General features: G+C 49.1%; 1 protein-coding gene across 1 annotated transcript in view; it reads left to right on the forward strand.

Annotated features, from left to right (window-relative positions):
* The first annotated feature begins 532 nt into the window (after positions 1-532).
* FGF9 (fibroblast growth factor 9) overlaps positions 533-12,276 on the forward strand; it is a 63,461-nt gene continuing 51,717 nt past the window's right edge. The window contains exon 1 of the mRNA XM_059684231.1: positions 533-2,953. Coding sequence (XP_059540214.1) covers positions 2,677-2,953 — 277 coding nt within the window. The 5' untranslated portion in view covers positions 533-2,676. The remainder of the gene's footprint in view (positions 2,954-12,276) is intronic.

A 12,276-nucleotide genomic window follows, 5' to 3' on the forward strand; every position in this document is an offset into this window, starting at 1 on the left:
GAAATGGGCTGGGCTCATCATTGGCCGACAGTCTAAAATCAGTTCTAAAGAATGTGGTGGGAGACAGCTGGTGGAAATTGCCCGTCCTTCCTTCAGTGGAAATGTCCACGTGCTGCTTGGTTGTCTCCTGATCAAGCGTCTCCCCCTCTCCATCTCTCTTGTCTGCCTGTGTCTCTTCCTAAGTCAGGTTTCATAAAAAAAAAAAGTAATCACCCAGCTCATTGTACCCAAGTGGTCCAGGCATACCCCTGCTTAACCCAGAGCTGCTGGCTGCCCGAGATGAATGCAGGCTACGCGGATGGTTTATGAGAAGTGACACTTGCTTCCCAGTTTCTTGTATTCGCCACCGAGCAGTTAATGTGAAAGCCCACAGTGGACGTGACTGCTGGAAATACTGCGGGGCAGGGCAGGGCGCTGGTGCTTCATGAGCACGTGAGCAGGACGTTCAGAGGCAGCCCGAGACACCCCATGATCCGGGACTGCGGCAAATGGGTGTGGGAATGGAAAGAAGGGAGGGTCACTTCGTCCCTGTCCTTGCTTCTCATCCGCCCCAGCATGTCGTCCTCGCGGGGGCAGGGTGAGGTCGCCCGAGAATCTGCAAATTCATCGCTGCCTTTCATCTCCCATAACCTTCCGTCCCGAGGAGGACAGCCTGGCCCTTCCCCTCCAGCTCAAAGCTGCTGCTAAGGCGGGTCTGACTTCTCCCCTAAAAAGGCTCCGATTCCCCTTCCCGCCGCAGGGGTCCAGTCTTGGCTTAGACTTCGCTTCTCACTGCTCGCCCTGCAGTCTGGGGCTGCGCGCTAGTCTCGCCAAGTTTCCCCATCCAGACCCGAGAGACTGCTCCTTTCTAGGACAATGTGAACAAAGAGGAGCAGGGAGAGGGGCCCGCGGGCGGTTGCGGGGTGAATGTTAGTGTGTGGTGGGGAACCTCCTCCGGGACCCGTGCAGAGCGCACCTAGCCTGGCACCGCAGTGCCCCTTGCGGCTCCGGGCAGCGGGTTGCTTTGTCCCGGCCCGGCAGGGCGCGGAGGCCGTGGGTCGCGAGCAGAAACCCGAGGCCGGCTCTGGAGCCCAGGCTTCCACGTTGTCTCGCGGCCGTAGTGGGGACACTGGACTTGCTTCTCCTTACCCGAGCTCGCCTCGAGTAGCTTGGTCTGGGGACAGAGGGACCCACTGGAGCGCTCCCCTCCCTGACTCTCCGCGGAGGCGCGCGCAGGTCCAATTCCGGGACCGAGGCGCGTCTTGGGCGCCCCCGCCGCCTGCGTCGCAGCCCCCGGGACCGCGCGGGTAGGACCTGAACAGCGCCCACCGGAGATGCCCGCCGGAAAGGCCGTTCAAAACCGACTCGGAGGCCCCACCTGCGTGTGTGTGTGTGCACGCGCAATAGGGGTTGGGGGTTTCGTCCGCTGGCCCTTCTCACCTGCATTACTGTTTGCCCGGCAGAGTATTAAAGGAGAAACTGCTATGTCAATTCAATGTCATTAAATCAGCACCCATCCCTCCAAACTCTATCAACTAAGTTTTATTTTTCATGTATCATTAGAGTCCACGCGAAACTACTTTCCCACTCCTGCCTGAACCTTCATCACTGCGCCGAGCCAGGTTTCGGGGTCCAGGCTCCAGTTCCGCAGGAGAACTTAAGAGTCCCAGGACTTGCATCCCCGGCCTCTCTCTCGGCGTCTTTGTAACGCGGGGTGGTCCCGGTGGTCGCGCCCGTCTGGCTGCGCTGGGCCTGCCACTGCGCGTCGGGAAAGGGCAGGCGCTAGGACCACGGGACGCGCGGGCAGCACGGCGCTACCTTAAACCCGGCCCAATGCCGCCGCTGCGCCACTCTGCGCGCCGGCCGGGCTGCGCAGGAGGAGCGCTCCGCCCGTCACCAGGCTGGAGCCCGCGCGGCAACACCTGTTCGCGGCCGCAGGGCGCACGCGATCTGTGGACACGGCTCTCTCGCTCGCCTCCGGCCGTCTGCGCTGAACCAATGGACCTCCGCCGAGCCGCCGCACGATTCCGGATTCCAGCTTTGGACGCCTAAAGTTTTTTTTTTTTTTGTTTTATTATATTATTATTATTATTGTTTTGTTTTGGAGGGGGGATCGGGAGGGGAGAGTCTTCAACGCCACCAACGTGAGATTCCACCCCCCCCCCCACCCCCGCTCTGGAAGGATTCCTGCTGATGTCTGCATAGTCGGTTAGAGTAAAAACGGCGCATGCCTTCCCCGGAGTCAGGACCCGTGGATTCTGACGTAGCCCGTGCATCTTAAAATCCTATAATAACGCCTAGGCATTGAAGTTGCCATGGCCATTCCGATCTGGAACCAAATGGAGAAACTACGAAATTTCCCCCGTACGACCGCCGGCTGGGATGCAGACCTTCCTGCCTGCTAGGAGCCGGGGCTCTGCCCATAGAGATGCATAGATGTGTTTATCAGTGTGTCGGCGTGTGAGTATACAGCGCTGGTTTCTTTTAGGCTATTAGTGGTTTGACCTTGAACCTGTACCAGTGAAACGGCAGATTACTTTTATTTATGTATTTCATGGATTGAAGAAAATAACGTGTTTTTTTTCCCCTCTCTGCAACCGCAGTAAGGGAGGGGAGTTGAATATACCTCGCCTAAGATTTCCCGGGTTGGCACCATCATTATTGTTTATCCCTGTGCTCCAACAGCCCAGCCTTCTGATGGCTCCCTTAGGTGAAGTTGGGAACTATTTCGGTGTGCAGGATGCAGTACCGTTTGGGAATGTGCCCGTGTTGCCGGTGGACAGCCCGGTTTTACTAAGTGACCACCTGGGTCAGTCCGAAGCAGGGGGGCTTCCCCGGGGACCTGCAGTCACGGATTTGGATCATTTAAAGGGGATTCTCAGGCGAAGGCAGCTCTACTGCAGGACTGGATTTCACTTGGAAATCTTCCCCAATGGTACTATCCAAGGAACCAGGAAAGACCACAGCCGATTCGGTAGGTATACCATTAACATTCTCGTGTCCGCGCCGTTACCCGTTGGGATTATAACTACCAAGAAGGGTTGGTGGCCGGGCGGGGGTGCAGGAAGGGTCTCTCCCTCTTTTACGAAAAAGGGTCTCTCCCTTTTTCTGCTTCTGTCTTGCCAGCTTAAATAAAATAAAATAAAAGCCCCCGGAATTGCTTGTCTGCCACTGGCACCTATGCAAGTCTACATTGAAAGGCTTTAAATAAAAAAAAAAAACAATTTTAAAGAAGGGCATTATTTATAAATATCACATAAGCTCCTCATTCCTTTGAATCAGATACTCAGGAAGATCAGGTTTAGGAATTTGTTTGTTTTTGTTTTGGATGGACCAATCCCAGGAGTTTAAAGCTTTAATCATTAACTACTGAGAACTTAAAAACGCATTTCCTGAAGGCATGTTTTATTGTAATCTGGTGCCCAATGAAGTTTTTGCCCTCTCCCCCTTTCTTCTAACAAGTATCCTGCTTGAATTGTAAATGAAAGGTATTGATTCCCACCCCACCATGAGAGTCTGAACCCCTTCTGCTAGGCTTGCTAGCTGAATGTTCTTTTGGGAGGACTGAAGTCACATTAGATTTGGGAAGGGGCAGGACGCTCACTGGGGTTGCTTGTCCTTCTAGCCATCAAATTACCACCGGTCTATAGTGTGAGCCTAGGTGGGGTTCCTGGGTGACTCTCTTGTGTGAATGTGTGTGCGCTGTGCAAAAGCTGAGAGCTAATTATAAAGAGCATTCAGTTCTGAGGACTTCACTTCCCCAGGAGGGTACTTGTGACTCAGCATGGAGGCTACAAACCGGAGGGCTGGTGACCATCCACCCCTTTCATTTCTGCACACACGTGCTGGCTGGGCTGCCCTGAGCCCAACAGTCAGCACAGTCCAGGTGGGGCACTCTGCTTCCCCGCAACCCCCCCTTATACAAAAAATAAAAAATAAAGAAATAAAAAGTGCCAGCTCGGGCAACCAGGCTGTTGAAAAAAGTTGATTTTTTAGTGGACCCACCTGACAACACTTAAAATGGGTCGTAAAAAACAAAGTCCCGCTGTGATTTTTCTCCCTCAAGCTTTCATGCCAGATGTAAACCACAATCTAAACTATCTGTTTTAGGTTCAGGGGCTGTTGATGAGGCCAGAAGGCGAGCAGGATTCAGGCCTGGGATGGGATGGCCTAGCATTTTGCCCCTTTGCTCCCCGAGCCTCAGCGCCAAGCTGAATCTGCTAGTGCAAAAAATTCCTGGCTGTCTTAAAAAAAGAAAGAAAGAAAGAAAGTGGTAACTCCTGGCCTTGCAATTATTCGGTTGAAAAATACTTCTCCGCTCCCCACCCCGCCCCAGTGGATGCAGCTCTTGTGGTTGCACAGCAGACTAAACTTTACTAGTGCTGCTCTGGGACCGCTGTGGGGGCTGCCACCGTTCCCAGCGTTCGCACCAAGGTACGGGCGATGGGCGCCGCCGGTGGGACTGCTGGAGTGTCCGGGTCGCAGCTGCCATCTGGGTTCGGGGCCGCGCTCACGGGGTGAGCGGTGAGGGCGGGTGCCTTAGTGCGCCCCGCGGCGGAACGCGGTCCTCACGCAGTCAGCCGGCAGGTGCCGGCTCTGCAGCCCCGGCCCGTGGCGCTTTCAGCGGTTGCCCGGCCGGCTCCGCGCGGTCCTAACGCGCTCCACATCCGGCACCCTCTACCCGGCTGGTGCGCCCTGCGTTGCTGTGGAGACTCCAGATTCATTTCTGGGGGCCACGGGCGGTGGCTTCACACCTATGGCCGCATTTGGGTAACCAGGTTTTTTGGCCCAAGTTGAGCCCCTTCGTTTCTTTGTGTGTATGGTCTGCGGGGCTGACAGCCGCCGCCCCGCTGCGCGGTGGTTTTCGGTGTGGGAACCGCTGGAGGCGCGCGCCGCGGCGGGAGACTTGGTGCGGGGACTGAGGACCACCTGGATATCGGAACCTGACACCTCGTTCTGTCCCTTACCTTTCTTCCTCTATCGGAAGCTCACAGGCGGGGCTCCGAGGCGCCCGGGAGGTGGGTCGGGGCTCGGGGCCCTGCAAGTCAGGAGCGCCGGGGAAGGATGGGGGGGGCGGGGGCTGGTGAGGCCAAAGGCCGGGTGGAACGATAGCAAGCTATTGTTAACCGCTTCCGGAGCCCAGCTTCTGGCCTGCGGTCCGCGGCCGGCTTTCCAGCGCTGGGTGGGCCGGCTTCTCAGCGCGGAGAGCCTAGGGCGCCGTGGGGTGGGGCAGGGCAGGGTCGGCCCGGTGGCATTGTGTGAACTGGGAGAGCCTGATCTTTGAGGGACCCTCGGAACCCCCGTGCAGCGCTACTGGACCCGGCATAGAGAGATTATGGGATGTGCTAGTGGGGCTCCCCCACACCCCAAGCTTATTATTTTAGTGTAGTCACTTTTAGGGTAGGACGTTTGCTACATGCAGTTGAGTCATTAGAAATCCAGTAATTGCCACTGGGAGAGTAGGATGCAAGGGAGGTAAGGTGGGGACTACGAGGATGGAGAGGACCCCAGAGGCGCGTTGTGGCATTAGCGGACAAGGACTGCTGGTACAGCGGCTGAATAAAGACCATAAAATAACAAAGTAGTCCTCGGCACTCCCCCTGCTTCCCCCATCCTGCAGGTGACATCCCTGCTGTTTAGATTCGCTGGGCACTGTTGGCCTGGTTCGCAGGGATATTGTATGTGGGAGGGCGGGGTGTGGGGGCGAGGGGCTGGGAGCTATATAATCAGAGAGAGCCGGCGGAGGGGGAAGGGTGGGCCTGGCACTCTCTGCGGTGTTGCTCTCCGGGGCTTGGATGGAGTTGAGTGGGTGGCTGTGCGCAACGGGGGTGGGGAACAAGAGCTATATAAGTATTTCATCCGGTTGTAGTGAGAAAGGCTGTGGGGTTGTCAGCAGTGCGGCGGTCTCCTGCCGCTACCGCTGCGGCAGGTCCCAATATTAGCAACCTCTGCAGCTTGGTAAGCGAGCCTCCTGCCTCCTACTCTCGCTGCGCAGCCGCGCCCAGAAGAGACCTGCGCGGGGTGGGCGGGGGCTGCGGCAGCGTGTCACACCAGGCACAGGGCTCCCACCTCTATGCTCCCTCTCTGGGGACAGCATTCTTTACCCTCAGTGTCTTCTCCCATTCTCTAGGAAAGAGCATTCAGTGGGGCAGGGATGGGCTGGTTTATACCTTGCATCTTCCACCTGGAATGAACCACCGGGAGGAAAGTGACCTCTCTTCCCCACCCGCAGGTGACTGCGGCTTTGGGGGAGCCTGGCGTTGACCCAGCAGGCAGTGGGGGCAGGGAGAGTTGCAGCGATGACAGCTTAGGTGGGACCTTGAGAGGGCCCTGTGCTTTTTACCTTTGGGGGCGGTGGTACAGAGATAAAGAATTGGGAATTGTGTCTCTGGGGTACAGGCTAGGGGAGCCAGACGTTTCATTTCCTGTTTTTTTTTTCCTCTCTTTAAAGCACTTACTAGGCAGAAAAAAGCGAACAGAATATCAATTGAGAAAATGCTCATGTAGAAGAATAAAAAAGTGAGTGTTGGGCCTGATCTTCTATTTTACTTGCACAGGGAAGAAAGCCTGAGCAGTTGACCCTGGCCTTGGTGGACAGATGGCCTGCTTCTTTTGGCTGTGCCTTGTGGCCTGGTGTGTTGGCCCTTCAAGAACCCCAAATGAGCACCCTAACTGGGGCTGCACTTTAAAGGGGCCAGGAGTCAGGTGGAAGTTGTACTAAAGGGGAGAAATAGGGTAGAATGAGTTTTTAAAAAAAGAGGTTAAAGCAATCTCATTAAAAATACCTCACTAAGGGAAAGACCGCCTATTTAAGAAACTGTTTAGGACTGGTCCAGATTTTTGAAAAATTGGTGGAGTTATAACTGCCATTTAGGTAGTCATTTCTTTTTAAAAAAATATATATTTTTATTGATTTTAGAGAGGAAGGAAGAGGGAGAGGTAGAAACATCAATGATGAGAGAGAATCATTGATTGGCTGCCTCCTGCATGCTCCCTACTATGGCTGGAGTTTGCAACCCCAGGCATGTGCCCTGACAGGGGTATTGAATTGTGATCTCCTGGTTCATAGGTCAATGCTCAACCATTGAGCCACGCCCGGCTGGGCTCAAGTAGTCATTTCTTAAGTAACTCTGAGATTTGCTCAAGTTGCTGCTGACTAGACTTTCTGAGATGCAGGCCCTGATATAAATGACTGGGTGGCCCTCATATGGGGTTGCTGGCTGAGCAGGGAACTCGCTGTAGTAGGGAGGTTAATCTGTTTTCAGAGCCTCATGTCATGCCTCTCTCCAAAGCCTGCATACATTCTTGTCCTCTGAAGAATGCAGCTCTGTTAAGTATTGGGGGCTTTTAGACTAGAGGGCTGTTTAACCTAGGCCAGAGTAGAGCAGCCTCTGTCCACCATAACACTTTCCAGGGTTGGCCTTGTTATAGCGTTGGAGGTGAGGCACAATATAGGGGGCTCTTGGGAGCTAGGCCACCTTTTTGTTAATTGTCCTTTTGAACAGAGCTCTGGGGCTGATCAGTTACCTTCTGAGTCTGGAGTGAGGATGAAGTTTTGGTGTGGTCTTTTTTTCTGAAGTAGTCCCTGGAACTGACCTTGCCTCTTATGGACCAGGGGTGACCTCAGACAGCATAAGACCCTCTGGAACCCAGTGAGCTCATCCTCATTGGGAACTGTTGGTTGCTGTGAAAGGGAATGCCAAATGAAACTAGCCATGACCCTGTGTTTCCCATGTACCTCCATCAATATCCATTACTTGAGGATGTCTAGGGTGTGTCTGTTAAAGAAGAGAGATAGGCCACCATGGTGCACAAATGATGGCAGTTTTTAAGTGCAATCTCATTCCTCCCTCCCTCCCTTTCTTCTTCTTTTCCTTGCTCTTTTTTCCCCTCCTCTCCCATTGATCATTAAGCATTTAAATGTTCCTACACAGAAGCCTTCTCCTGGGCCTCCTTTGTGCTGAACATCTGTATAAACAAATAATGGAGAGTGGGCCTTACTCAAATGAGGACAGTTGGAAGCATGTGCTTGGCTCTGGCTCAGGCCAAAAGACAGGTGAGTTGACCTGGTTGAGGTTATAGAGTTCACTGGGGACAAGATGGTACTATAAATGGTAAGGATTTCAGTCTGACCTGGGTATATGTGTGTGTGTGTGTGTGTGTGTAGATCTGGTTGCTAGGTTGCCAGGTCTTTCTGACTCAAATAGAAAGACCTGGGAGTGGCTCTGACCCAAACATCCATTGACTCTCAGATCACTGAGATGACCTCATGAAAAGCTGGGCCGTTCTTTTGGGGTCTTTACTTTTCAAGGAGTTGCAGAGATATGTATGACGTTTGAGGTAATGAAATCCTTTCCACCTGGGGTCACTAGATAGGTAGTTCCTTTTCACATGGTAAGCCTCTTGGAGGCTTGTCCCAGGTACTATTTCATTTAGCAAGCTCTTATCACTCCCCTTCCCCAAACCGTCTTTGGACACTGACTGTTCCCCAAATGGCTCCCTTTCACTGCATTCACCACATTGTTATCATATTCATTTGTTTATTCGTCCTTCCTCCCACTAGATGAGGAAGCCTTTGAGGTTATAGGGTTCAGGTTATATCTTATTCATCCTTATATACTCAGCAAATGGCCTGATGCTTGACTTACAATAGTCACTCACTAATACAGTGGGGCCTTAACTTATGAATGTCCTGACTAACGAGTTTTTCAAGATATGAGCCGTCTCTCGGTCGATTTTTTGCTTTGAGTTGTGAGCTAAAATTCGGGTTACGAGCCAGCTTCATATATCCCACCGCTAGTTGGCACAGCGAACGTCACAGTGAATGCCACAACATCAGCCCAGCATCAAGTGTCTCACTCGTTCACTGTTGATTTGACATACGAGTAATTTGAGTTACGAGCTCCGTCATGGAACGAATTAAACTCGTAAGTCAAGGCCCCACTGTAGTTTGTCGATTGAATGAGTCAATACAATGAATTATAGCTATCTTTAAACAAGATAGATATCTTAAAACTTTCATTTCCAAGGTATGTAATAATAATAATTTCAGAACTTAAGTTATATAACAGAAGAAGCTATATGCTATGTTAAAATAAGTGGTTTGGGTAAATAGTCTACACACACAAGATATGCCTACCTTCCCAAGGTCTGTGTGAGAAGACAGTGCAGTCCTAGTGGCTCACTCGTTTTTATTTCCTCTGCTACTCCTAGTCCTGCCCATGGGGTCTGTGGAGTGTGACCTAGGCAACATCTTCTAGTCGCTAGTCATGGAATAACTATATAAAAATGATACAGAAATCATGGATCCGTGAAAAAAAGGTGAAACTAATGGTAAGATGTGTGTAATAGATGAGGAGATAGGTTTTGGAGCCTGGTTGCTTGCAGCCAAGTTATTTAATACCCTGAAAACTGTTCCCATTTATAAACTGGAGATTAAAATATTGTAATGAGCTTTGGCCAGGTGGTTCAGTTGATTGGAGCATTGTCCTATACACCAAAACATTGCGGGTTTGATTTTTGGTCAGGGCACATACCTAGGTTATGGGTTCAATCCCAGGTCAGGGCACATACTGGAGGAAACCAATTGATGTTTCGCTGTCACGTTGATGTTTCTCATTCTCTCTTTCCATCTTCCCGTTCCTCTATCTCTAAAATCAATGAACATATACCCAGGTGAGAATTAAAAAAATCTTGAGGATTGAATGAGAGAAGGCCTCTCATTTGGCACAGACTAAATTTTCAAGTGTTCTAGCTACTAATTTGATTGTCATTGTTGTTATTCTTGATGTTCTGCATACCAGCCAGTCAGATGGTTTTGTGAGGTCACATGCACTCTGTTCCTTTTTGGGCCTGATGGTCACCATTGGCCAATATTCATTATTAGTTTTCAGAGCTACCTGCTGTCTAGAGAAAGAAGAAAGCCTTTTCCTGTTGACATGGTTTACCTAATGGGTCAGACCTCCAAGGAGGCAAATGTTTCCTGTCTTTCACTTTATGATGACAATTGGACATTAATGAATTTCTAACACTAATTTTAGGGTAACTGTGACCTATATTGTGCTGTGTTTTCAGGTAGCTAAGAAGAGATTCACGTGTAGGTGACTCCTAATGGCAGTTAAATGCCACACTTTTAATTATTTTCAACCATAAGAGCTAGAAATAGTATAATGCAACAAACTGATTGCAATGAGGGTGGAATGAATCTCATGGAAATATTACCGTATTTATCTTTCAAATGGCTTTGTGCGGTAGGAAAGACTATTAGGAAACTTGTTTAATTTTGGTTTTTCTTTCATTACAGAGTCACAGAGTTTCAGATCTGAAATATAATTTGTAATTTTGCTTTCTATTTTTCCATACAGTATTTCCTATTCCATAAAAATAAATAGTTTGCAGGTCCAAATAGATATTCTGTGAATTGTAAACACAAGATATTTGTTGTATTTTGTGCTTAAATAAAACAATTAGGAATGCCCCTTTATAAGAACTATCTCTTGTCTTTCACATAGTCTTGGAATCCTTTGCTTTATTATATGTATATAGTTCATGTATTTTTTTCTTTCTTTATTGATTAAGCTATTACATATGTGTCCTAACTGCCCCTCCCAGTGCACCCCCCCCCCCCCCAGCTCATGTCCTTACCCCCCTGGTGTCTGTGTCCATTGGTTATGCTTACATACATGCATAAAAGTCCTTTGGTTGATTTCTCCTCCTTACATCCACCCTCCCCTACCTTCCCTGTGAGGTTTGAGCATATAATCGATGCTTCTCTGTCTCTGGATCTGTTTTTGTTCATCACTTTATGTTGTTCATTATATTCCACAAATGAGTGAGATCATGTGATATTTATCTTTCTCTGACTGGCTTATTTCACTTAGCATAATATTCTCCAGGTCCATCCATGCTGTTGCAAATGGTAGGAGTTCCTTCCTTTTTACAGCAGCATATTATTCCATTGTGTAGATGTACCAGTTTTTAAAAAAATATATATTTTATTGATTTTTTTACAGAGGTTGGGGAGAGGGATAGAGAGTCAGAAACATTGATGAGAGAGAAACATCGATCAGCTGCCTCCTGCACACCCCCCACTGGGGATGTGCCCGCAACCAAGGCACATGCCTCTGACTGGAACCAAACCTTGGACCCTTCAGTCCGCAGGCCAATGCTCAATCCACTGAGCAAAACCGAATAGGGCAATGTACCAGTTTTTTAATCCACTCATTTGCTTATGGGCAGTTAGGCTATTTCCAAATCTTAGCTATTGCAAATTGTGCTGCTATGAAATTAGGGGTACATATATCCTTTCTGGTTGGTATTTCTAGTTTCTTAGGATATATTCCTAGAAGTGGGATCACTGGGTCAAATGAGAGTTCCATTTTTAGTTTTCTGAGGAAACTCCATACTGTTCTTCAGTTTTCATTCCCAACAGCAGTGCACAAGGGTTCTTTTTTTTGCTCATCCTCACCAGCACTTGTCATTTGTTGATTTGTTGATGATAACCATTCTGATAGGTGTGAGATGGTACCTTGTTGTTTTGATTTGCTTCTCTCGGATGATTAGTGACTTTGAGCATGTTTTCATATGTCTCTTGGCCTTCCTTATGTCCTCTTTCGAAAGTATCTATTTAGGTTCTTTGCCCATTTTTTTGATTGGGTTGTTTATCGTCCTTTTGTTAAGTTGTATGAGTTCCCTGTAAATGTTGGAGATTAAAGCCTTAATTGGAGATAACATTGGCAAATATGTTCTCCCATGCAGTGGGCTTTCTTGTTGTTTTGTTGATGATTCCTTTTGCTGTGCAGACTCTCTTTATTTTGATGTAGTCCCATTTGTTTATTTTCTCTTTAGTTTCCATTGCCTTAGGAGCTGTATCGGTGAAGATACTGCTTCGGCATATGTCTGAGATTTTGCTGCCTGTGGATTCCGCTAAGATTTTTATTGTTTCCCATCTTACGTTTAAGTCCTTTATTTATTTTGAGTTTATTTTTGTGTATGGTGTAAGTTGGTGGTCTAGTTCATTTTTTTTGCATGTACCACTGCAATTTTCCCAACACCATTTATTGAAGAGACTGTCTTGACTACATTGTATGCTCATCCCTCCTTTGTCAAATATTAATTGAGTATAGTGATTTGGGTCAATTTCTGGGTTCTCTATTCTATTCCATTGATCTATATGTCTGTTCTTATGCCAGTACCAGGCAGTTTAGAGAACAGTGACTTTGTAATACAGCTTGATATCTGGTATTGAGAGCCCTCCTACTTTGTTCTTCTTTCTCAGGATTGTTGTAGCTATTCAGG

The sequence above is a fragment of the Myotis daubentonii genome, chromosome 2, assembly GCF_963259705.1.
Source record: "Myotis daubentonii chromosome 2, mMyoDau2.1, whole genome shotgun sequence".
Lineage (NCBI taxonomy): Eukaryota > Metazoa > Chordata > Mammalia > Chiroptera > Vespertilionidae > Myotis > Myotis daubentonii.